General features: G+C 41.6%; 2 protein-coding genes across 3 annotated transcripts in view; both read right to left on the reverse strand.

Annotated features, from left to right (window-relative positions):
• Nucleotides 1–24,446, reverse strand: part of LOC134754891 (lysosomal acid phosphatase-like) — a 48,222-nt gene extending 23,776 nt beyond the window's left edge. The window contains exons 1-4 of one of the 2 annotated variants that reach the window (XM_063691356.1): nucleotides 23,963–24,446; nucleotides 23,166–23,261; nucleotides 22,639–22,878; nucleotides 22,254–22,554 (exon numbers count right to left, since the gene is read on the reverse strand). In XM_063691356.1, the coding sequence (XP_063547426.1) occupies nucleotides 22,254–22,554; nucleotides 22,639–22,878; nucleotides 23,166–23,261; nucleotides 23,963–24,166 (841 nt within the window). In that variant the 5' untranslated portion in view covers nucleotides 24,167–24,446. The remainder of the gene's footprint in view (nucleotides 1–22,253; nucleotides 22,555–22,638; nucleotides 22,879–23,165; nucleotides 23,262–23,962) is intronic. The other variant, XM_063691355.1, reaches the window with a different exon arrangement.
• The window catches only part of LOC134754852 (serine/threonine-protein kinase polo), a 466,060-nt gene that overhangs the window by 260,185 nt on the left and 178,848 nt on the right, over nucleotides 1–27,027 (reverse strand). The window lies entirely within an intron of this gene.

Genomic DNA, 27,027 nt, shown 5'->3' on the forward strand with positions numbered 1-27,027 from the left:
AGCGTGTCATGGCGGTCAGGATGGTGAGGGCATACCGCTCCGTCTCCTACAAGGCAGCGTGCGTGTTGGCGGGGACTCCGCCTTGGGACCTCGACGCAGCAGTGCTCGCTGATGTTTATTGGCGTGTCACTGAGGCGCAGGCCGAGGGGATCCAACCACCTCTGGAGGAGGTCAGACGGTGGAGACTTGACTCCCGTCGAGTGCTCCTCCACAAGTGGAATGAAAGGTTGGAGGCGCCAAGTGCCGGCCACTGGACTGTCGAAGCCATCCGACCCGTTCTGGAGCGATGGGTCAAAAGAAAGGGGGGGTTCCTCTCCTTCCACCTTACCCAGGTCCTCTCGGGACACGGTTGTTTCGGGAGATACCTGTGTAGGAGGGCGGGACGGGAACCAACGACGCAGTGCCACCACTGCGGCGACGCTGAAGACACAGCGCTAGACACGCTGGCTGGATGCCCAGCGTGGGCGGAGCAGCGGGCCGCACTCGTGGCCGCAGTGGGAAGAGACCTCTCCTTGCCAGCGGTGGTGAAAGCCATGCTTGGTGGGGAGAGTCTATGGAAGGCGGTGGCCTCTTTCTGTGAGGACGTGATGGTGCAGAAGGAGGCAGCGGAACGCGGCAGGGAGGAAGATCCGACCTCTCAGCCAATGCGCCGCAAGCGCGTGGGGCGGCGGCGGTTGGCATACGACCGCCGGTTACCCCCATAAGGGTCCCTGTGGGCGGCAGGCTCGGGGACGTCTGTCGCCTACACAAAGGTCCCTGCGTGGGCGGGCGCAAACAAGGCGCCCATTGAGGTGAAGGGGTAATTTCCCCAAGAGCCGGGTCCGAGTCCGGACGGCCGCTGGCGAGGTTGCGGAAGAGTACTTCGGCGTTCCTGGGACCTCGCCGTATAGCAGTGAGGCGGCAACAGAGGGGGTTTAGCCCCATTAGCCCCATTAGCCTGTATGGGAGTCCCACATAACCATCCCAGGCCCGTCCCTGCGCCTGGGTGGTATGCGTAACGCATTCCCCCTCTATATATATAAAAAAAAAAAAGGTTAGGTTAGAACTGCGACACGCCGTGCTCAAAACTGGAGGGTGGTGGTTAATGCAGAGACGGGTTCGGACCACCGATATATTCGTTTCGATGTTGTAACGCTTCCTGCTGCCATAATGGGAAACCAACCCGCTGCAGGGGACAGCCCAAGGTGGAAGGTAACGAAGCTGGACAGACAGCTTGCAAAAGAAGCGGCCATAGTCGAGTCTTGGGGGCACAGTATTAGTCCAGCGGAAGTAAGAGTTGAGCATGAGGCCGAACGACTCGGCGCTGCAATGATCCGCGTGTGCGACGCAGCGATGCCGAGGGCTAAACCTTTCTCGCCGATGCGACGAGTGTATTGGTGGCGACCGGAACTCCACCAACTTCGGAACGCTTGCGTGGCTGCGCGCCGTCGGTACACGCGAAGCAGAAGAAGGCGCATCCGAATCCAAGGAGAGGAAGATGCTCTTTACGAAGGGTATAGGGCCGCTCGTAAAACACTGCAGACTGCTATCGCGCAGGCCAAAGAGGCTGCTTGGGAAGAATGGTTGGAAACGCTCAACAGGGATCCATGGGGCAGGCCGTATCGGGCCGTAAGACAAAAGTTCCGACCCTGGGCGCCCCCACTAACTAGCAGTCTCCAGCCAGATCTCCTGGAGCGAGTCGTCGGTGCTCTGTTTCCAGAAAGGGGCGAATTTGTACCGCCGGCCATGGCATCCACCACAGGACTACCAGACGTGATAAGGGATGTTCTACCAGTCACAGAGGTCGAAATGAGCGCTGCTGTCTTGAAACTCCGCTCCAAAAAGACAGCCCCCAGGCCAGACGGCATACCTGGGCGTGCCTTGGCAGTCGCACTCAGCGAGATGGAGGAAAGAGTCAGAGACCTTTTCACCGCGTGCCTGACTCAGAGGCGGTTCCCTGATAGGTGGAAAATGGGCAAGCTGGTGCTCCTTCGGAAGGACGGGCGCGGGCGCCCACCTGATCAGCCGTCGGCCTACCGCCCCATAGTGCTGCTCGACGAGATGAGCAAACTTTTTGAGCGCATAATTGCAACTCGTCTCGTCAGGAGCATGCAGCCGGGTCTGAGCGACTGCCAATATGGCTTCCGCCCGCAGCGCTCGACACTGGACGCGATTGCCCGCGTAAGGGATTTTGCCGAGGAGGAGGTCTCTCAGGGTGGTGTTGTGATGTCTGTGTCACTGGACATTTCCAACGCATTTAACACCCTACCCTGGGAGACAATAAAAGCGGCACTCAAATATCACAACGTGCCCTATTATCTGCAAAAAACAGTGGCCGATTACTTTGCCGGGCGCGTTGTGGTATTCCCAACTAAGGATGGCTGGGGGAGGCGGGAGATGGCGTGCGGTGTTCCACAGGGCTCGGTGCTGGGCCCGCTCCTGTGGAACATAGGTTATGATTGGGTCCTACGCGGGGCCACTCTACGGGGGGTCAGCATTACCTGCTACGCTGATGACACCCTCGTCTTGGCCTGCGGCAGGACCTACAGGGAGGCCGCCTATATAGCCACAGCAGGGGTTGCACACGTGGTGCACAGGATTCGGGCGCTAGGTCTGGAGGTCGCACTGCACAAATCTGAGGTTCTGGTCTTCCACGGGCCTCGGAACAAACCACCGGTGGGAGCCCAAATTACCGTGGGAGGAATTTCCATCGCCGTCGGGTCGACGATGAAGTACCTAGGACTCGTTCTCGACAGTAGATGGAAGTTCGAGGAACATTTCAAGCGTTTGGCTCCGAAATTGCTTTCTGCAGCCGGAGCGCTTGGGCGGATCCTCCCAAATCTGGGCGGACCAGGAGGAGCCTCCAGGCGGCTCTATATGAGCGTGGTGCTCTCAATGGTGTTTTACGGGGCACCAATATGGGCGAACTCGAAGTGCGGCCCTATTGCGTCGGCCGCAGCGGGCCATAGCTCTCAGGGTGGCCAGAGCGTATCGCGATAACTCGCACGCAGCAGCCGGCCTGCTAGCCGGGAGCCCGCCTTGGGACCTTGAAGCCAAGGTTCAGTCCGCGGTCTATTGGCGGGTGCTAGCAGCAAGGAGGGAGGAAAACTGGCCCGCCCCTCAAGAAGTTCGCAAGTGGCGGGAAGAAGCACGAGAAGTGCTATATCAAAAATGGTCGGAGCGTCTGGAGATCCCGGGAGCTAGCCGGGACCTGGTGGCCGCTGTTCGGCCCGTTCTGAAAGAATGGGTCGAACGCAAGCACGGTGCACCCTCCTTCCACCTCACACAGCTCCTAACGGGGCACGGCTGCTTCGGCTGGTACCTGTGTGAGAGGGTGGAAAGAGAGCCGACGACAGCGTGCCACCACTGTGATGGAGGAGCTGTAGACACGGCTCAGCACACTTGCGAGGTGTGCCCTGCATGGGCAGAGCCTCGCGCTGCGCTGTCCGCGGCTGTGGGAGGAGACCTCTCACTGCCGGCGCTAATACGCCGTATGATCAGCGGTGAGGAGGCATGGGCGGCAGTGGCTTCCTTTAGCGTCACTGTTCTAACGCAAAAGGAAGCCGCAGAGCGATCGCGCGAGGACGACGCGAACTCGCTCCCTCAGCGCCGAAAGAGACCAGGTAGGCGGCGAAGAGCCTTCGCATCAAGGTTGATGCCGCCTTAACGGGACCCAGCGGGCGATGGGTCGGGAGTTCCATCACCCGCATGAACAGGTTCGAGCTGGAAGGCCCTCGAGTGTTCCGAGGGGCCTTCAACGAAGTAAGCTGCTAGAGCAGCCGCAAAGAATGGGCTCGCAAGAGCAACGCCGACGGGGTATCGGAGGTCTACAATCTAGTTCCCGAAACCCCGTCAACAAAGCGCGCGGCGGAACACCCCAGGGGGTTTAGTCCGTGGGAGTCGGACATACCCAATAGGCCTCTCCCGGGCCAGTGGGATCCATAAAGGATTCCCCCTGGGTCATCAAAAAAAAAAAAAAGGTTAGAACTGCGACCCCCCGCGGGTTGCTCACCTTGTCGTGGTGGAGGGGCTTAGTAACCGTGGCTTGGTCACCCACGGTGAAGCGAAGAGGCAACCAGGGCCGGCCTGTTTGAGGCCGCTTGTGATGCGCCGAAGATGGACCGTCGAGGAAGAGGAGTGTCGGTATTGCGGTAAGCCGTTCTCCCTATCCTCGGCGGCCGAGGTGGGATCGCAGGGGAAGAGGAGTGATGGTATTTCGATGCGCCACTCGCCCTATCCCCTGCGAACTTGGCGGGGCCTTTCCGCTGTAGCGGCGTTGGTGGGGCTGCAGAGGAAGAGGAGTGTCGGTATTACGATGTGCCGTTTTCCCTGTCCTCTGCAGCCGAGTTGTGGTTTTGCGGCAGAACCATAGACCTGATCTGTCGCCGGGCGCCGGGGTTTCTGGCGCCCGTGGCTTCCTTGTGGCGGGCTCGGGGGGGTCCGCTACAATACAGAATGGAAGCCGAGGAGGAAGGCGCATCCTACCATCTGGCGCGCCTAGCGTGAAGGGCTTTTGGGCATTCGCGAAGGAGCCGCGCTCGTGGGCGGCTGCCGCCGGTGAGGTCGCGGATGAGTATGCAAGAGTTCCTGTAACCCCACCAAATAGGGCGGCGAGGCGGCATATGGGGGTTTTTTAGTGGGTACACCGTGGGCCTCATTAGCCTAGACGGGAGTCCCACATAACCACTCGGGTCACCCCCCGCACCCGGGTGGTATGCGAAATGCATTTTTCCCTCCTAAAAAAAAAAAAAAAAAGGTTAGAACGGTGACCCTTACAGAAACGAAATGCTACTAGAAAAGTGGGTGGTTTTACCTCCTTTTAGTTAGGCAAACGGTGCTGTCTTTTTAATTTCATTGTCTGGAGTGCACCATCAACAATAAGTAACCTCTCAACGGCATCCCCCATCAGTCGTTTTTTTTTTAAATTATGAAACATATATTCATAGTGATTTCGGTGCAATTCGATAAGGCTGCGGCTATATAAGTATGTACGATGGATTGCCTAACGCAGCGTACTACGTAGACGAACAACACGCGAACGCTATGCGGCGCGGCACAGCGCCTTAATTAATCCTTTGATACCTATAGAAGTGTCCTACGTGGGCGATCTCGTTGCGAACGCGAACGCATTGGGCCGGCCGCGCCGCGTCGCATCGCTTCGCGTTCGCCTGTGTAAGACGCAGCGTTACACGACGACAATAAATGAACTTTCTGTAGGTATTTAAGAACACACCTCAGAACAGAACACACCGGTGGACCTTCTTGGCGCAGTTCGTACCATGCTTGTCGGCACATTAGTGTAAATCTAAGGCGTTTATTTGTCGTCGTATTTTTTTAAAAAGCATTTCTTACTAATTCTTGAACAGTCATAGCACGCAAGTGTGGGATTGGGACTGAGTTATTTCGATTTTCGCTTATCCAGAGGACTACATTTCAAAATATAAAACAATTCAAGGAACCTTCATGCCAAATTTCAGCTAAAGCGGTTCAGTTGTTTAGCCATGAAAAGGTAACAAAGAGGCAGACAGAATTACTTTCACGTTTATAATATTTGTACAGTTGTAATGGGATGGGAAAAGTGAAAAAACAGTTATTGGAAAAAGTAGACTGGATACCCAATATCTCGGATAAAAAAGGAAAATGCAAAACCAGTCGTCCAGAAATTATTGCTACAGCGACAACTTTTTTCAGAGATTTATACACAAAGAAGGATAACAGCCATCCGACAGACATAACAGGATTAAGCGTGGTGCCAGACATATTACCTGCAGAAGTGGAAAAAGCAATAAAAACACAAAGAAGAGATAAGGCCCCCGGAGCGGATGGTATTAGCAACGAATTTTTGACTGTCAACATAGATAACCTTGTACCACCTCTCACGGACATATTAGGCTACGCGCGCACTACACTACGGTGCGGCGAGTTGCGGTGTGTTTTTAAATACGCAAAGGAAAAAAAACCGTGTGTCCAGTACGCGCACAGCGGTGAAATATCCGCACGTTTTGCCATTCTAGTCCCAACTCAAGTCAAGAACGGACGTTGAAAATGGACTATCATACCAAAATGCAGATCTGTCTATATTTACTGTCGCGCAAAAAAAAAAGTACCTAAACGGTATTGGGTACATCCCCTCGTGGCATTGCGGCCAATTAAAGGATTATTATAATTATATTTCCTCCCACATTCTTGTATTTATTATTCTATCTGCGTATTCACGGCAACTTTTGTCCGAAATCGGCGGTTTATTCTGAACCTCATTAATTATTAATATTACGAGCCGATTGTGTCCCACTGCTGGGCAAAGGCCTCCCCCTCTTCTTCCACTCCTCCCGGTTTTGAGCTACATCTGGCCAGTCGCTCAAAAAGGAGTCCAAGTTATCCCGCCATCGCCGACGAGGTCTGCCGGATCCCCGGTTTAACTCATGGGGCACCCCCCACTCTGTGGTTCTTTTGGCCCACATGTCATTCGGCATGCGGCAGACATGACCAGCTCAGTCCCACTTTAACTTGTCCGCTTTCCGAGCTACATCTATTATTTGGGTTTTAGAGCGCAGCGTGGTATTCCGGATGCGATCCCCGAGTTTCACACCTAATATGCTGCGTTCCATACCTCTCTGACAAACCCCGAGTTTGGACTTCTGAGCTTCCGTCAAAGACTAAGTCTGAGCACCGTAGGTGAGGTCTGGAAGTATGCAAATGTCCATGAGTTTAAGTTTGAGTGATAGAGGTAGGTGATAAAGGTAGGTATAGGTATTACTTGTTCAATATTTAAAGTTGCGATCGCCGCTTGCGCCGCGTTCGGAGACGCGCTAGGCGACGACATGACCGCACAGCACCATGTCGCGAGAACAAATGCGTCACTGGATGGCTGCCGGCCGGTGTCCGCACGGATTTTTTTCCGCAGTGCGCGGATGTATTCAATAGTCCATAGGATGCAAAAAATTCGTGCGGCGCCGCACCGCAACCAATCTGCAGCAAACCACAGATTTTAATCCGCATACAGATTATTTTCCGCAATGCGCGCACTTCAAGGAGGTTGCATACTTCACAGATTTTGGGGGAAAAAAACGCACGGTAGAAATCCGCAGTGCGCGCGTAGCCTAATCAATGGACTACTTCGACAATCATACTACAGTGGAAACTGGATAAGTGGAACCTGGGTTAGTGGAAAACCTCTTTAAGTGGACCCAAGTTCTCGGTTCCAGTCCCTTGGCTACGAATTACCTCTATAAGTGGTATTTTGGGACCTCTATAAGCGGAATCCATTTTTTCGAAAATTTCTTATTTTTACCTCTGTAACTGGAAGCAGCCGTCTCCGAAACCTCTATGAGTGGAATAGCTCGGCGTTATAAAATTTGTATTTTTAATAAACCGTCACAAGGAGGGAAGTTTGTTTCGTTAACATCATGGTTCGTGTTTTAACTACGTATTTTGTATGAGATCAAACATCGTTCAGTTTGTTTCTTTTAGCAGTGGTGCGGATTTTTTCCATTAAAGTACAATCGGTACATTGATTTATTTAACTATAATGGTTTCTCTTACATAAATAAATATTAAGAGTGATTTTGTTTTAATATAAGTTACTTCATAACAAAGAACAGATATTATTTTTGTATACGAGTACTGTAGATTATTTACAGTATTGCTTTTTTAAAGTCGGGATTACATACCTTTTTTTTGTTAATACATATCTACATACATATTTAATAAAAGATGATTATTTAAGTCTTGTTCTTTTATTTGACCATATACGTGACCTCTATAAGCGACATTACTAGCATCCACAACCTCTGTTAGCGAGAGCCTCTGTAAGTCAGAAAAAACGTTTTATTTAAACCTGGTTAAGTGGAAAACTGGATAAATGGAAAACCTGGATAAGCGCAACTAAACAGCCGGTCCCTTGCGATTCCACTTATCCAGTTTCCACTGTATTACACAAAAAAGGTGACAAAAACAACATTAACAACTTATCCTTGATAGAATGACAAAGATCCTAGATGAAAGTCAACCAAGGGAACAAGCAGGATTTAGGAGCGCATATTCAACCCTTGATCATATATATGTAGTTAAACAACTCTTTGAAAAAGCAAAGGAATTCAATATCACCCTTTACTGCTGTTTTGTGGATTATAGCAAAGCCTCACTTGAACATGACAAAATCTGGCAAGCCCTAATAAACCAAGAAGTTGAAATCAAGTACACCAGAATCCTAAAAAACGTCTATGAAAACAGTAAGGCCAAAATTAAGTTGGACAGAGAGGGTGAAGAAATTAAAATAGGAAGAGGAGTCCGTCAAGGCGATCCAGTGTCACCAAAACTCTTTACGGCTGTCTTAGAAGAGGTATTCCGTAAATTAAATTGGGATGAATGCGGATTATCAATCAATGGCGAAAACCTCTCGCATTTAAGATTTGCGGATGATCTCATAATAATCTCACCATCCAAAGACAGACTGAACGAAATGATATGTGATTTAGATACAGAAAGCCAAAAAGTAGGGTTGTGCATGAACACTCTGAAGACCAAAGTCATGACCAATGGAAAATAAGAACCCATTTACGTAAACAACAACAACAGGATCGAATATGTAAACGAATACTTATACCTAGGTCAAATTATATCCCTACACGACTTGACTACGAAAGAACTAGACAGACGCATTGGAAACGGGTGGAAGCAATATTGGAACCTAAAAGAAGTTATGACTCTTATGCTCGACATCTTTAGCGTGCTTTCATCTTATAAAATATGTCACCGAATGTATCGATAACAGAACACCAACAGGTACCTTATTTCATGATATGTCGAAGGCATTCGATCTAGTTAATCATAAAATACTTCTTAATAAATTGGAGCGCTACGGAATTAGGGGTAAGGCCCATGACTGGATATTAAGTTATCTTAGTAATAGAAGTCAATGTGTAGAAATTCCAAGTATGACCGATAATGAAAAAGTTCCAACCTTAAAGACTTTTGGATCGTCCTACCGGCAAAACGTTAATGGGGTCCCACAGGGAAGCGTTCTAGGTCCGCTTCTCTTTCTGCTTTACATTAACGACTTGCCCAGTATCTCATCTGACAAATACATATTGTTCGCTGATGATACGTCGGTAATAATTAGAGCCAACCCAAGTGAATCATTTGAGGATAAGATTAACTCTACTCTGACGAAATTGCACCAATGGCTGTCTAAAAATAATCTAAAGATAAACTTAACGAAGACCAAAATTGTTCAATTTAAAACGCAGAAGTCTAATTATGCTCCACTCAACACTGAATTTATGCAAGAAAAGATAGAAGAAGTCGATATCACAACGTTTCACGGAATACGGCTAGAAAACGTGTTAACTTATAAATCACAGGTAAAATACGTCTGTGACAAGCTACACCGGTTCGTTTATGTATTAAAGCGCTTAAAACAGATTGTTTCACGTAAAGCAGCTATCACCGCATATTATGGCTACGTCTACTCGAGCCTTACCTATGGATTAATAATCTGGGGAAACTCGACCGAAGTCTATGATGCTTTTAAAGCTCAAAAAATAATGCATCCGTGCCATTTGTGGCAGTGGACACAGATAAAGCTGTAGGCACCACTTTAAAACATTACGCATTCTGCCCTTAGCTTGCATATACATTAAGGAAGTATGTATCTTCGTTAAACAAAATACCCAACTATTTAAATTACAATCTCAGGTCTCAAATCGTCTCAACAGATATAAATTTAAACTTGCAGCACCATTTTACCGCCTAGTATGTAGCCAAAAACATGTTTATTATAAGTGCATCAAAATTTATAACAAACTGCCATCAGAATTCAAAGAAGACTGCCTCAATATCTTTAAGAAAAAAGTGTCAAAATGGCTTCAACTAAATTGTTTCTACAGCCTTAATGAATATTTCGATTTTGATTATAATGCAAATTAATTATTGAATGAATTATTATTATATGTGATTCTAAATTTGACATTCTACTAATTGAATTATATAATGTTACTTTATTTTACAATACTAGTCTTTCTGGAATTCTGATAATTGACATATGTGTAATAATATTATCTCCTTAGGCACTTAAAAATATTTGTCATTTAGCTAAGTTTAGTCTAAGCATGCTTTGCATGCTTTGTTAAGCAGAATGTATTGGACATCTTTATATTGTATAAACTTGTTTTGTGTACTACATTCTTGCAAATGAATAAATGATTTAATGAAAAATAAGGAAATGAGTATGACCATAAAAAAGAAATTGTTCGATACCTGTATACTTCCTGTTCTAACTTATGGTTGCCAAACCTGGGCACTAAACAAATCCCACTACAAAAAGCTAGAAATTTATCAATACGCTATGGAGAGAAGTATGATGGGAAAGCGACTATCTGATAAAGTTAGAAATATAGATATAAAGAAATGTACTAAAACAAAAGATATTACTACAACAATTGAGAAGTTTAAATGGGCAGGTCACACAATTAGAGGTAGAGAAAAGTGGTCTAAAGTAATAAAGGTTGAGGGTAGCTGTCTACGAGCAAACATCGTTACAATTAGCTCCGTAAATAAATATTGATTTCAAGTATTTAAGCTGTAGTTTTTCGAAATATTTCGCGCTAATATCTTCGGGCAAGTCAAATACTAGTGAACAGTGTTGAATGTAATGACAAAAGACTAATTTTAAAGTGATATCAATGTAAAAATGACAGTTACTTCGCACAGTGCAGAGTTTTTGAAACAAACGTCGTAACCGACGCGGATTGCACGGCGCTTGCGCCCTTTACCCCACGGCCTGGCGTCTTGGAGATAACAACATCGTACAATAACTGAACACGGAGTGCGAACAAATTTGGACCATAAATACAGTGAGTCAAGCTATAATTTCAATAAAACTAAAAGATTGAAGCGAAGTTGTCAGCCGGTTTATCACCAATATATTTTGTAATTAACATCTCAAAAAACATCACAAAATGATTTGTTTAACTTGCAAACTACAAATAAACTCCCGCCTGGAACTAATAGTATGTTCGGCCTGCAAGGGTTTTCACCATTATACGTGTGGTAATATTACCTCAGCGGAGTATAGAGAACATGGACAAGAATTAATGCGTTCTTGGCTATGTCCATCCTGCCAATTGATTACGCGCAGGGTAATTAGGGATGGCACACCAGTGGGAAAACGCAGTCACATACCGTCGCATTTAAACGACACAACTATGTCAGTAGACGAGCTACTAAATTTGGACGAAAACTCACCTAACACGACAAATTGTAACATCACCCAGAACACTGCAAACAGCACCATGACCCAACTTGTAAACATTAACAAGCCACTCTCACTGGACCAAATAAGTCAACTCTTAGATACAAAGCTACAAAGAAACAACGCAGCCCTACTAGATGAGATCAAAAATATAGTACATAGCGAAACACATAACATTATATCCGAACTAAGACAGGACATTACGCAGAAAATTACCACAATATCAACACAACAGGAAGCTTTAAAAAAAGAAATCGACATAAACTCAAAAATAGGACATTTACGACAAGCAAATCAGAGATTACAGACCGAGTTAGATGAGTTAAAAAATCAAATGAAAACCATAAACCGGGAAAACACTTATCGTAGCAATAGTGACAACCAATACTACCAAAAAACCATAATTTTATACGGTTTGGATGAATACCACCCGGAAAAGGAACCTGAGTTATGTCAAAGATTAGACAACATATTCTACGACATCCTAAATATAAGCATTAACGGATTTATCGAAGGGGCCTCACGAATAGGTCGTAATGGATACCGTCGCCCGCTTCGTATAGAATTCCAAATAAAAGGATGGCAAATTACATACTCCAAAACGCGCACTGTTTCAAAAACACAGGTCTCGCAGTGTCACATTTCCTAGATGGAAAGGCCCTGGAAGAAAGGAAACTACTTAGAGAGACATTAGTGAGAGCGCGCCAAGAAGGAAAACATGCGGCGATAAGAAAACAATAAACTTTTTATAGACGGAAAATAATACGTCCTACCAGTAAATACGCCACAAAAATTACAACCCTCACAGCAACCATCCACAAGCTTAGATCTTTCGATCCTACATGACAAGACGCAACGCCCTACCACCCCAACAACAAAAACACAGGATGCATCACAAACACAAACATGCACTAGCTCAATCTAGATTATAAACCAAAAAGATGCATGTTCGAACCAGCCCTTTCGTGAATGATTTTAAAATCTTCGTGCAGAATGTACAAAGCCTCAAAAATAAAATCCCAACGTTCGAAACATTTTTGTTAAAAAACAAACTCCCAGCACTATGCATCTCAGAAACATGGATATCCGAAAATCAGATGAACCTAGTAAAAATTGACGGCTACGAGTTCGCAGCGGCATTCTACCGTAAACAACATCAAGGAGGCGGTGTGGCTATTCTGCTACAAAAAGGCATACCTTTCGTGGAAAAAAGGGACATTGCGGAACTGTCAATTGAATGTGTTTTCGAGTATTCTGTCTGGGGTAGAAATACCTAGTGAAAATATGAACCTGATGAATATCTACCGACCCGATCGCGAAATAGAAGACTTCTTTGATAGCTTGAACAAATTACTATGTAAATTACAACTCAAAGAGCAAAAAAACGAATTGTTATCGTAGGTTATTTTAATATTAATATGTTAAACCTCTCTGGCACCTCCAGGAAACTCAATAATACTATGTTATGTCACAATCTAGTTCAAATCGTTAAAAACTCAACTAGGCAAGTTAACGGTTCCAACTCCTGTATCGATCTCATATTTACAAACCAGAAAGAATATGTTTAAAAGTGGAAAAATTACTGCCTTGGGTGAGACTTGAACTCACGGCCTCTGGATCGATACTCCAGCGCTCTGCCAACTGAGCTACCAAGACCTCATCCATAGTCAGCAAATCTTCCCACTATATGGGTCTAGGGGACCCTAGCGACATCTACCGTAAGAGTGTTACACTTCTTAAACGGCCACCGGAGTTCCAAGTCATATTGGAAATTCACCAGTTACGATGTGCTACCCATTCTAAATTGATTTTTAACAACCAGAAACGTCTGCGATCGATGCTATTAAGCTTAGAATAAATTTAAGTGGAAAAATTACTGCCTTGGTTGAGACTTGAACTCACGGCCTCTGGATCGATACTCCAGCGCTCTGCCAACTGAGCCACCAAGACCTCATCTATAGTCAGCAAATCTTCCCACTATATGGGTCTAGGGGACCCTAGCGACATCTACCGTAAGAGTGTTACACTTCTATTTATTCTAAGCTTAAGTTAGTACTAGCGGTTACGGCGATATTTGCATCGAAAGCTGCACTTGATGCAGAAAGCAAGCCGCTTTGCCCAGTGATACTAGGGACCAATCTGAATGATTTCATCCGAGGAAACACAAATTTCATCCACTAGAATTCAAGATGGCGGACCTTTTCCAAAATGGCGGCTGCAAAATTTAAAAAAATTGTAGACACAAAACGGGTGCACCGATTTTAGTGATTGATATATCAATCAATTCGTATTGACACCTGTAATCGGAAAAAAAATACCATTTAAGAAATTAAAGATGGCGGCCGAATATTCAGAAAATTATGTTTTTTTTTCCTCTTTTTTTCATTCTACTGAAAATAACAACTAAATGTTCTATGGTATGGTCACATATTCTTTCATTTAAATGAAACCTAATAATATTAGCTACAAAATAAAATAAAAAACTTGACAATCCGTTAAGTAGTTTTTTAACTATACGCATTACAAAAAGCGCGTAACACCCGTCCGAAACGGCCCCCTCGCGTCAAAACTGACAACTTTGATGATATTTCTTTATATTTAAAGGTAAAAAAAGAAAATAATACATATTTACTTTATTGAGCTATAAATAAACGTATTGCCGCTTATTATTTGTGACGTTCCACGGAAAAAGGAACCTTATGGAGGCTGGCGCTTACGTCGCATAGCACCGCGATAGTATTGGAGCGGCGTTAATAATAGCTTAAGCGCCAACCGCCATAAGGTACCTTTATCTCTACATATCATCATCCTGCTAGGCCTTGTTCCCATTTACTTGGGGTCGGCCTTCCCTGTTCTTTTCCTCCATTCTGCACGATTGAGTGCAATGTCGGCGTCTATATTAAGCTCTTTCAGGTCTCGCTGAACCGTCGTCAGCCAGGTGGTAGGTGGTCTTCCACTTCCTCGCTTCGTCGTTGGAATATCGAGCGCTACCTTAACCATGTAGTCTACTGGACGCCTCTGTACATGACCGTACCACCTCAGACGTTTTTCCGTCAGCTTTTCTGTTATTGGCGCTACTTTGAAACTACCCCGGATATACACGTTTCTTATTTTGTCCATCATGGTGACACCCGCTGACCAGCGTAACATGCGCTTATACATTTGTAGCCCAGCACTCGGATCCATACAGCATCGCTGGTCTTACTGCTGTCTTGTATACATGACCCTTCACCTTCAGAGGTATTTTTCTATCGCATAGGACGCCTGTGAGTTCTCGCCATTTCATCCAGCCTGTCTGAGTTCTATGGACTACATCGCTGTCAATCTTTATCTCTACATAAGCTCAATAAATAAAGTAAATATGTAGTATTTTCTTTTTTACCTTTAAATATAAAGAAATATCATCAAAGTTTTCAGTTTTGACGCAAGGGGGCCGTTTCGGACGGGAGTTACGCGCTTTTTGTAATGCGTATAGTTAAAAAACTACTCAACGGATTGTCAAGTTTTTTATTTTATTTTGTAGCTAATATTATCAGGTTTCATTTAAATGAAAGAATATGTGACCATACTATAGAACATTTAGTTGTTATTTCCAGTAGAAGGAAAAAAATGAAGAAAAAAAAAACATAATTTTCTTAATTTTCTTAACTGAATAAACTCGAGCGGCTTCAAAATGTTTGCATTAGGTTTATTTTCGGATTACGTAAATTTGACCACGTCTCGAGCTATCGTACGCAGCTCAAGTGGTTGCCTATCCGTTTCCGCCGCGACTCTCATATTCTTCATCTTCTTTTTTCCGTACTGTTTCTCCCAAACACTCCCTGCTATCTCAAAGTCCGTTTTAAATATCTTAACTCTGTCAGGTGCTCTCAAAATCTTCTACTTTTCCCACCTCCTTCTTCTTCAAAGGTCTACAACAATTCTTTCAGTTTTCGCGCAGTTCGGTTGTGGAATGCTCTGCCCATCGATATTAGACGTGCTAAATCCCTCTCTATATTTAAAAATCGTTTAAAGGAACATTATTTATCTAAGTCTTAATCCTTCCGTGCTCTCTATGAAACTCACTGTTATGGCTACCTCGACATACCCGTATATATATATATATATATATATATATATATATATATATATATAGGTATAAGTTATATATAAAATGTATGTATTAATTTATGTAGTGTATGATTTATTGGATAGTTGTAGTTTATGTATTTTATTATATTTGTCTTAATTGTTTTCACAAATTTTGCTAATTTCATTTTTTTTTTGCGCCACCCGTACACTTAACTATGTTCGCCGTTTCGCTATCTGAAGGTTGTCTGGAAGGGATCGCTGTTTAGCGATAAGACCGCCTGTTGTAACCTACGCCGTTAAATTCCAATGTATTCTCTGTAACCTTTATTTTGTAGTGTGCAATAAAGTATTTTATTATTATTTTCAGGGGTTTTTTATATCTCAGCATAAGCTGGTAGTTAATGCCAGCTACGGGCCTAAGCCAAGTAGATGACATAAAGTCAAAGATATAAATTTTAAAGATAGGTTATTCAGCTTATTCGGTTCTATTATTATTCGGTCGCCATCTTTAATTTCTTAAATGGTATATATTTTTCCGATTACAGGTGTCAATACGAATTGATTGATATATCAATCACTAAAATCGGTGCACCCGTTTAGTCTACAATTTTTTTAAATTTTGCAGCCGCCATTTTGGAAAAGGTCCGCCATCTTGAATTCTAGTGGATGAAATTTGTGTTTCCTCGGATGAAATAATTCAGATTGGTCCCTAGTATCACTGAGCAATGCGGCTTGCTTTCTGCATCAAGTGCAGTTTCATTTTGCTAACCGCTATAGCTATAATAGCATCGATCGCAGACGTTTCTGCTTGTTAAAAATTAATTTAGAAAGAATATGTTCTCGAAATAAAGGACCATGGCATATCGGATCACAAAAGCGTTACATTTATAATCCAAAGCCATACCTTGCAGACCTTTCAGAAACCCTGGCACAAGGAAAGTAGGATATTTAGTGACAAAATATGTCTTCTTTTAGGCAGGCATTAGCAGACGTCGATTGGGGTACTATAATATTAGATGGCATCAACATCAACCAAAATTATCAGTCATTTAGTGATAAACTGCAGAACATCTTAAACTCACATATACCTAAAAAAAGAATCAGACTATACACGTCGTCAAACACTAAAACTTGGCTAACTAAAGGCTTAAAAATATCATGCAAACATAAAAGACAGCTAAAAATCTTCGTTAACACAACGAGAAACGAGATTATTCACGATTTCTATAAAAAATATGAAAAAATGCTGAAAAGATGTATAAGAAAATCTAGTAAAATAAATTACGCTAACCAAATAAAAAAAAACGAATAACAAAACAAAAACCATGTGGAGCATAATAAATAACATTACGCGAAGGAACAACGAACGACGATACAAAAACATGTCTTTACAAATTGACGATAAAATTTTAGAATCGCCCCAACTAGTAGCCGATGTTATCAACGAGCACTTTGCATCAGTGGGTGAGTCATCGCCGCTTGACGCCGCACGCGCAGGTTGCATAGACGCGCCCGCCGCGCCGCTACTCGGCCGTCCTGCCCTCACCTGTCACTAACTCCATATTTCTAAGTCCAATCACCGAATGCGAAACACTGAAACTAATTAAACAACTTAAGAACAAAAAGAGCTTCGGTACAGACGAATTACCGCCGGCATTAATAAAACTGTGCGCAAATGAATTAGCCTCGCCCTTAACACAATTAATAAACCAGTCGTTCGAAAACGGCACATTCCCAGACCAGCTGAAAATCTCTAAATTAAACCAATTTTAAAACCAGGTGGTAAGGCAACAAATCCGAATCAATACCGTCCCATCGCATTACTACCGGCTATTTCAAAATTTTTCGAAAAAGCAATGTCCAATCGTGTGTATAACTTTCTCGAAAAATATAAAATATTCGACAAAAATCAGCACGGATTCAGAAAACACCACTCCACAACTTTAGCAATATTTAAATACATTAGAAAACTTTTAGAGCACATTGATGACAAGAAATACAGCATTGGATTACATCTCGATATGACCAAAGCATACGATAAAGTGTCCCACGAAATACTCCTCTCAAAGTTGTATGAAATGGGAATACGAGGTACGACACACAGCTGGTTCAAATCATACCTATCAAATCGTGAAAAATATGTACACATAGACCACTACGATCACGAAACCCGAGAAGTGACTGATATTGCCTCACAGAGACGCCGCACCACCTGTTCTTTGCCACAAGGAAGTATTTTAGCATGTACCCTATTTCTGGCATATATAAATGATTTGCCAAAAATTCTAGATCCTAATGTGACTTGTGTAATGTTTGCCGACGACGTCTCCCTCTTATTCAGCGCTACAAACAGCACAGAATCTAACTCCCAACTTATTTCTATCTTCAACACAGTTACAACATGGCTAGAACACCACAACCTTGAAGTAAATATAAAGAAATAGAAAATAATACAATTCAAACCCAAGCAGAAAAAACCTTTAAAGCTAAACCTATACATAAATAGCACCCAGATAGAGGAAGTCACAGAATTTAAATTGCTAGGAGTATTCATTGATTCCGGAGTGGACTGGAAGGCCCACGTACAAAGCGCGAAGACAAAACTAAAAAAGTTTATCTACGCGCTTAACGTGATAAAATTGAATGCGGATTTTGAGTCTGCATTATCCGTATACTACGCGTACATATATTCGAGTCTCCGATATTGTGTGGTCTTATGGGAAGCCAGCACTGACGCTCACGACCTCTTTGTCCTGCAAAAGAAATGAAACTTTACTAGAGACAAAAAGAGGAAGCATGGCAGGCCAAGAAGAAGATGGGATAATGAGATTAAGAGCGCAGCAGGAGGTTGCTGGACTACAATAACAGAAGATAGGGATAAATGGAAAGAGTTAGGGGAGGCCTTTGTCTACAAAAGGCATACAGATGGAAATTAGATATATATATATATACATATATATATATATGCTAACAAAATGTACTTACAAAACACTTGTCTGAAATAAAGGCTCAATTCAATTCAATTCAATGGGATTTATATACATAAAGCTGATTATTTTTGACTGGTATTGTTACTACTTGGCTTGGCACCGACTTTAAACATATGAGTTGGTAACGCATATACTTAAACACAGAACCCTAAAGAGGATAATATTTAATTTCATCCTTTTTGAAGTCCGTTTATCTTTTTTTTAAAGTTTTTATTTTTCCATTTTAAGTTTTAAGACATTGTTAAGAGCGTGACGCATGAATGAAAAACATAATCATGTTTAACTCTAATTTCGCAAACTTTATTAAATAATCAGAATTTTCCTCGAGACCGTCTGGGAAATCATTCCTGTAACTAAATCCATTCTCCGCCCCGCCACTGACCCAATCCCTCAAACCCCCCGATCACTCAACCTCACAGCACATCAACCCCTGATCACTGAACCCCTCGACCCTAAACCACCAACCCTTCAACCGCCATTCCCCGACCCCTAACCCCAGACCCCTTAACTCCTAACCCTAACCCCCAATCCCTTAACTCCCAATCCCTCAGTCCCCGACCCATCAACTCGCCTCCCCACAACCCCCAACCTCAAACCCCCCAAACACTAATACCCGCTACCTTCACCTCTCACTCTCACACCTACCCCTTACCTCTCAGTCTCTTTGGTTGTTTCCAACACTACCTACATCAAAAATCATACACATACGAGGGAAGTTCCACATTTCGTTCGTGGTCTTCATCATCAGTAGCCTTACCACGAGTTTGACATTGATATATTCGCTATCGTGTGCGTAACTTACTGTTTATGCGTCTCGCTCGTACTGGCATATTACTGTACAAAGTAAGTTATGAAGACGCTAGCGAATATTTAGTGTCAAACTCGTGGTTAGGCTACAGTTGCACTATTTCAAATTAGTGGCTTTTGGGAGGAAATGCTTGAGTTACTTTAGAAAACACCGAAATCACCATACACGTGCCTTTAAAAATTGAGGAGTTCCCTCAATTCCTCACGGATTCCATCATCAGATCAAAATCAAAAATGTTACGAAAACACCTTGGAGGTAACTTCTTTCAAACATAAAAAGAATTACTCAAATCGGATCATGGGTGTCAGAGTAATCGCTGAAATCATTATCATCAAAACAATCATCATCATCAGCTCCACTTCAGTGGTTTTCGAGAGAAAATGCTCAAGTTGCTTATGAAAACACCCAAATCACCATACATGTGCCTTTAAAAATTGAGGAGTTCCCTCAATTCCTCATGGATTCCATCATCAGAACAGCACCAGATTAATGTGGGACCACCTTGGAGGTAGTTCCTTTCAAGCAAAAAAATAATTGTTCAAGTCGGACCACGGGTCCCGGAGTAATCGCTGAACATCCTACATTAAAAAAATCATTATCACTATCATCAAAACAATCATCATCATCAGGTCCACTTCATCAAATTGGTAGTTTTCGAGAGAAAATGCTCAAGTTGCTTATGAAAACACCCAAATCACCATACATGTGCCTTTAAAAATTGAGGAGTTCCCTCAATTCCTCAGGGATCCCATCAGCAGATCAGAACCAGATTAATACGGGACCAACTTGGAAGTAGCTCCTTTCGAACAAAAACAGAATTACTCAAATCGGACCACAGGTCTCGGAGTAATCGGTGAACATACATAAAAAATAAAAATAGCCACAACCAAATACAGAACCTCCTCCTTCTATGAATAGTATTTTATACAATCGTGATATAATAGAGAGCTTTTCAGTCGAGTACCGTGTTTAAGCAACGAAGCTTGCTGAGTTGCTTAACTAAGGTACGAGATTGAAAAGCTTGATTATATCACTATTGTATACAATACTTTTTCTACGAGACAAAAAATAATACTTTCAACTAGTAGAATCATACCACCAAACCAAAACAAAACCAAAAGTATACAGCTAAGATACGCGAGCTGCCGCAGCCCGCGATACCTTCATACTCGTACGCGCCCCGGCGGGGTGGTCGACGACACCAGACCTCCTCGTAACTCATGAGGCCCTGGTTCCTGCTCCGCGCAAAATTAAATTTTAAGACAGTTTTTTTCTCGATTTTGGCCACCGTAGCCTATGGAGACTAACAAGCAACGCTAAGCGGTTTTCGTAGGGTATGGATGTTGCTATATGAAGGGTGTCACATGCGCGTTTCTGACTTATGAAGCAATTGTTTCTACTACAACATAAAATAGCAGATGCGACGCAGCAGCGTGTTTAAGTAGGCTAATTTGCATTGAATCTAGTCTCCTTAACAAGAAATATTTAATCGAAATGTATGAAGTTCCATTTTCAAAATTTTTATAATTGACTAAACCGTATCGATAAAATTCTTATGCTTGAGTCGGAAGTGCCATAGACTATCCAACGTTGAAAAGAGTAAGGTTGTAGTGTTGCATGTGAAGTTGTAATACACAGATTATACTCCACGAGTAGAAAAAAATATATGATGTACATCACCATGCAAGCTTCCACCGAAAATTGGTTTGGGTAAGTAGTTTTTTTTAATACGTCATAAATCGTAACCGCAATTTACCTTTCACTCACGTTTCACATAAAAAATACATTGTAAAAATTATGTAATGTACGGAACGCTCGGTGCGCGAGTCCGATTCGCACTTGGCCGGTTTTTTTACATAGGTTTTTACAGCTGTTTTACACACACATTAAATATACAATTGAGTTAAAACCAAGTAATTTATAATACTACATATTCAAGATACTATGTAACAGTAATTAAGTTATATCATACTGTATGTAAAATCATAGAGTAACTTATACTAGAGCGGTACCAAAGATAGATATAACTCCGTAATAGATGGATACAGTCTAAGGAAAAAACGTGCCTCGAAAATCACGAAAATTTGATTCTCGATCAGATGGCGCCACTAGTTTTGGCCTACTCTCGTATAGAGGGCGTTGACTGTTTCGTTTGTTATTTATAATTTTACCGCATACCAGTGAAAGAACATGGGTCAAAATTATAAAAATAATTAATGCAAATAAAAAAAATCATTTATCCATATCTAAATACATTTTATCGTATTTTTATAAATCTTCATTTTTAGTTTTAAAGTGTGTCGACAGATGGCAGTGAATTTACTGGGGTTACAAAATTTACTATGACAGTACCGCTCTAGTATAAGTTACTCTATGGCGGTACTGTCATAGCCTATAACTTATACTATAGGTAGAGCGGTACTGTCATAGTAAATTTTGTAACCCCAGTAAATTCACTGCCATCTGTCGACACACTTTAAAACTAAAAATAAATATTTATAAAAATACGATAAAATGTATTTAAATATGGATAAATGATTTTTTTATTTGCATTAATTATTTTTATATGATTTTGACCCATGTTCTTTCACTGGTATGCGTTAAAATTATACATAACAAACGAAACAGTCAACGCCCTCTATACGAGTGTAGGCCAAAACTAGTGGCGCCATCTGATCGAGAATCAAATTTTCGTGATTTTCGAGGCACGTTTTTTCCTTAGACTGTATCCATCTATTACGGAGTTATATCTATCTTTGGTCATAGTAAATTTTGTAACCCCAGTAAGTTCACTTATTATTAAAACTAAAAATGAAGATTTATAAAAATACGATAGAATGTATTTAAATATAGATAAATGATTTTTTTTATTTGCATTAATTATTTTTATGATTTTGACCCATGTTCTTTCACTGATATGCGTTAAAATTGTTAAATAACAAACGAAACCGTCAACGCCACCTATACGACTGTAGGCCAAAACTAGTAGCGCCCTCTGAACGAGAATCAAATTTTCTTGATTTTCGAGGCACGTTTTTTCCTTAGACTGTCTATCTATTACGGAGTTATATCTATCTTTGGTAAAATGTAACCTCAATGTAAAATGAAAACAAACTAAGATATAGCTTAGTGATTAATGATTATGGTTGCTTACCTACTTTGAATCTCTGTAAAGTGTGGTTATGGGACAGCAGGGCCAGACTATGCATGAATGCAGACCTCATTTGATTTGGGAAATAATTTTTAGTCCACTCAGGAATCTTGAGCCCCGCCTCTTGCTGTGACAGGAAGGTGCTATACAGGAAATCAACTTCCAACACACTGTGCATATCCTGGGCTGTGTGATTGCTCAAGTATTCAAAAAGCTTAGTGTATTTTGCATCTTTATTAGATTTCTCAAGTAATTCTTCATACATATCTTTCCAAACTTTGCAAGGTTTAGTACTAGCAACAATCTGAAAGAGAAATAAATCATCAACCATTAAAAATACAGATAACAGTGTGATTAAACTGATTAAGGTTGAATTAGAATCCCTTACATTATCTAAGTGTCTTGGTAAGGAGTGAATGGGGATAGGTTGCCACAGCAGCTCGGGGTTCCAGATTTGTCGCTCTGCTGGAGGGTACAGGCCGGCCAGGAACGTAGCAGCACTCATCAGACACCGAGACTTGTCACTGCTTCGCACTTGCACATCCTTTTCATAGTATTCTTCATCAATAAAATTTGCATAATAACTGCGGTACTTCTTTCCCAACTCATACAATTGAAGTTTCCCAGTCTGCAAAAAGTATTTACCTAGTATTCTAGCCAAGAAAATCACTACTATTAAAGTTATGTTGCAATTAACTGATTTATTAAGATTGTAATGTACATTACATAATATAGCCTCCTAAGGTCCAGCCATACAAAAAAAATCCAAAATAGAGTTGATTTTGCGTTGTTTGAAAATTAAACAAAACTGCAAATTCGACTGTTCCAATTGAATATGCTTTAAATGTCATTGAACTGAAGAAGTACTATAGGTAGGACCTTGTATTGGGCCTAAGGAGGATATGTGATGCTTACATTGGTCAGACCGCCCAAGCCTTCTGGCCATTGGTATGATTTGAAAGGATCACTCTTATAACTTGTATTTGGGGTCCTAGCTCCATGGCGAAAAAACTGTAAAGTAACATCATTTATCAAACATAACTTTTAACAACATTTCAATAGGCATACAAGTTTTATACAATATTGTGTATACAGTGTTACTTGAGCCACTTAAAACCTGAGACACCCCAACAGATTTTTTTTATTTTAAACGCATCTTGAGTATTTATTCTTTAATCCGATAAATATTTAAAAAAATATTTGTTGTTTATTTTTCTTAACAATTTTATTCGACTAGTTATTCTACACAAGATACTTCATCATTTTAGTGACATCAAACAATTGCTAGTTACCATCGTAAACACTGTTAACTGACCATTTGCATACCTTACTGCAACAAGATAAGGTTTACCAATAGCCAGCTAAGGGTGTTGCTCATTGACAAATAACATGTCAAATGCTAGTTATTGATATTGTTGCATTACAAACTTGTAGACTGAGCATGTAAAAATAATAAAAAAATTACCCCCATTAAAATATAGGGCAATCGATTCTCCTATTGATTCTGAACAAACTGTTTTTAGGTTTTCAGTGGGTCTTGAAACACCGTGTATATGTAATTTTATTAATAATTAAATAAACGACTGAATTATACATATGAATACATATATATATTTAATTGCTACATATTTCCAGATTTTTAATCAAAACCCTAGTGACAGAGATGATTAGGTACCTGATAACATTTCAAATAAAATATGAATATTTCTTACAATAATGACAAGTCGTAAAGTCCTCGACTCGTAGGGCAGCGTCTCGCTCAGCACGCAGTAGCCGAGTAGGCAGCTCATCACGGCCAGCCCCAGTACCACCACGGCCACCGTGGTCGACCGCTTTGGGATCTGATTGCACTTCGACCGGTCCACCTTCTGCGCGGAGGGTCGCTGCCAAGTATTCTCGTCATTGTCGTACTCCATTGCGTAAACAGTAATAATCAAGTTCGCGAACCACTAACGTGATATTGATAATAACATCGATAAGTTCATGAATTTATTAAGACCGTCTGTCCCGATCGAAGTAATTATCAGTCATTAAACCATAATTCTTTAAAAATACACTTTTTATCTAACAATTGTTATTTTATCTCAACTTAAACCAAGACTTCGATAGTTATTTGGTTATTGCAACGCATTCTCATTGCTTTGCAAATTTGACAGATATTGGTTATTTATATACTCTTTGGATCGACTGAAGACTGAAGGACTTGTATCCATGGTCATGAAAAAAAAAATTGTATTGAACTATAAGGGAGCGTTCGGAATTCGGATATTAGCCAGACTGACAGCTTACGTAATCGTTCGGAATAATTTATCTCAGAATAATGACTAAAGCATAGAAGTCGGGCAAAAATGCTTCGCAAATATGTATACCCGTACTTTACTTCCTTATATCCATATATGCTTGTTATTTCTCATTTACGTACGGTGTCATAAGTTTGATAATTTGCTAGGGATGTAACTGTGTCGACTTTTTATATCGATAAATTATGCATAAGTTTATGTGCCGTGTAAAAGAATAATCACGAAATTGGCAAATTGATAATAGTCTGGCTAATGAAAGTTGAACCTGAAAAAACGCGGCATCTTCAAGAAACCTGTAGCAGGCGGCTCGTTGAAATGAAATGCGTGGAATACAAGGATTGCATAACTTTTATACTTTTTATAATTTTCATATTCTAAAAATCATTAAAAAGTATAAAAATTATGCAATCCTTGGAATCAAAGAGCCGCCTGATATGAGGATTAATGCATGTACCTAATATAGCTTTTATCTCATTTGCAGTCTACCACTCAGAACCGTCTAACTATACCTCTCGTTTTTTTATCATTAGAAAGAAGGCGAGCGATCTTAACGTGTCGTTTTATCGAAAAACACTTTGAAAATAAGTCACAAGAAATATAATGTACGATCATTTATATACTTTTGCTTTCATAAGTAAAATATTGCTACATTTATAAAAAAACTTGTCAATAAAAAGACACGTGGAAATGGTTTACCGTTTTTTCTAATGCTAAAAGACTAAGTAAACTTGTCAAAAACCTGTTAAAGGTACAGTATGAATAAGTTACTCTACGGTGCACTAAAAAAGCTAGTGCTGCACTCTGGTGGCAGAACATTGCAGTAATATCCCCTATTCCTCGTTCTTTGGAAATCTGAAATAAAAAGTTGAGTTTTGTGAGATAGGTAAACCAACAATATTAATAAAAGGAACATTCATCAATGATCATTAATGTCTTCAAAAGGGTAAAAACGGGACCCTATTACTAATACTTCGCTGTCCGTCTGTCTGTCACCAGGCTGTATCTCATGAACAGTGATAGCTAGACAGTTGAAATTTTCACAGATGATGTATTTCTGTTGCCGCTATAACAACAAATACTAAAAAGTACGGTCCCCTTGGTGCGCGCGTCCGATCCGCACTTGACCGGTTTTTAGTATTAAACTATAGTCTGGCAAACACAATCTGTCAGTAAGTAAGAACAAAGAAAACTATAGGTACAGTCGAAGGCAAAAATATCGATCCAGACAAATGGCTTAAAAATATGTGAACACGATTTTATTGTCTGAGCGTACACATATCTTTGAGACTTTGGGAATGTATATATATTTATGCCCTTGACTGTACTCATCAATTAAAATGAGACAGTCCTGGGCCAAACTATAAGAAAGCTGTAAATGTCGATAGGTTATTGATTTGAGGTCGATACATCACTATGCCAAAAATATAACCTTTCATACTTAGCAGAAAAGTTCGAAAATATATGCAAAAATCTATATAGACTTGAATGCAAGTAATAATTACATAAACAACATATCGACTTCTATGTTTAGGGTCAGGTCCTATAAATTAATTACTTCAAAATTGAACAAAACTCACCGATTAAAGGTTATCGGTTCGTGCGTATTTTCTTTTCTTCCTGTATGCTATTTACAGCCCTCGATCACACAAGACATTATCACAAAGGGAACTTCAAACCATTACAAATAAAAACTCAGCACGTTTTCCAACAATCTTTCAGGAATAGCAACAATATAATTAAAATAAACCAAGATGACCGCTGAAATTCCCGAAATATTTCAACTAAAATAATACGACTATGTCAAGTTGTTACAGTTGACACGTACCTGTGAAATAACGAACATATATTTTATTTGGCTGGATTATATTATAGAACCAAATAGGACCATTTGACATTTTTGCTTCTCTCCATTCCCTGAGGCGCCTGCAGAATTTCCTCCCGCTTCCGACGAAAATTATGTTGGCTCAGTCTCTTCTACTTCCGCTTCTCGATTACGCCGATATTGCGTTTCTCGATCTGAGACAGGAACTGCTTGACAAGCTTGAACGTCTGCAGAATATGTGCATAAGATTTGTATTCGGTCTAAGGAAATACGATCATGTTTCCCTATTTCGTAATCAACTTAAATGGCTTCCCATCCGCCGTCGCAGGGATCTGCATATTCTTTCTCTTCTTTTTAATGTTCTTTTTATTCCTTCTTCTCCTGTCTATCTCTCACAAAAATTCAAATTTATGGCAGATGGTAGTGGCCATCGCCTTCGATCGAGTGCAAATCTTGCACTGGCAACACCTCATCACAAATCTAGTGCATATGGTAAATCTTTTGCGGTACGAGCGGTTCAGCTTTGGAATGAGTTGTCTCCCTCCTTAAGGAAATCGCGGTCCGTTGCATCGCTTAAGGGGCAGTTAAGGAAACTGTGGCTATCGGACCAGAATTAACTGTTTGTGACTATGGATGTATATTTATTTTATAAAAC

Source organism: Cydia strobilella, chromosome Z (assembly GCF_947568885.1).
Source record: "Cydia strobilella chromosome Z, ilCydStro3.1, whole genome shotgun sequence".
NCBI lineage: Eukaryota > Metazoa > Arthropoda > Insecta > Lepidoptera > Tortricidae > Cydia > Cydia strobilella.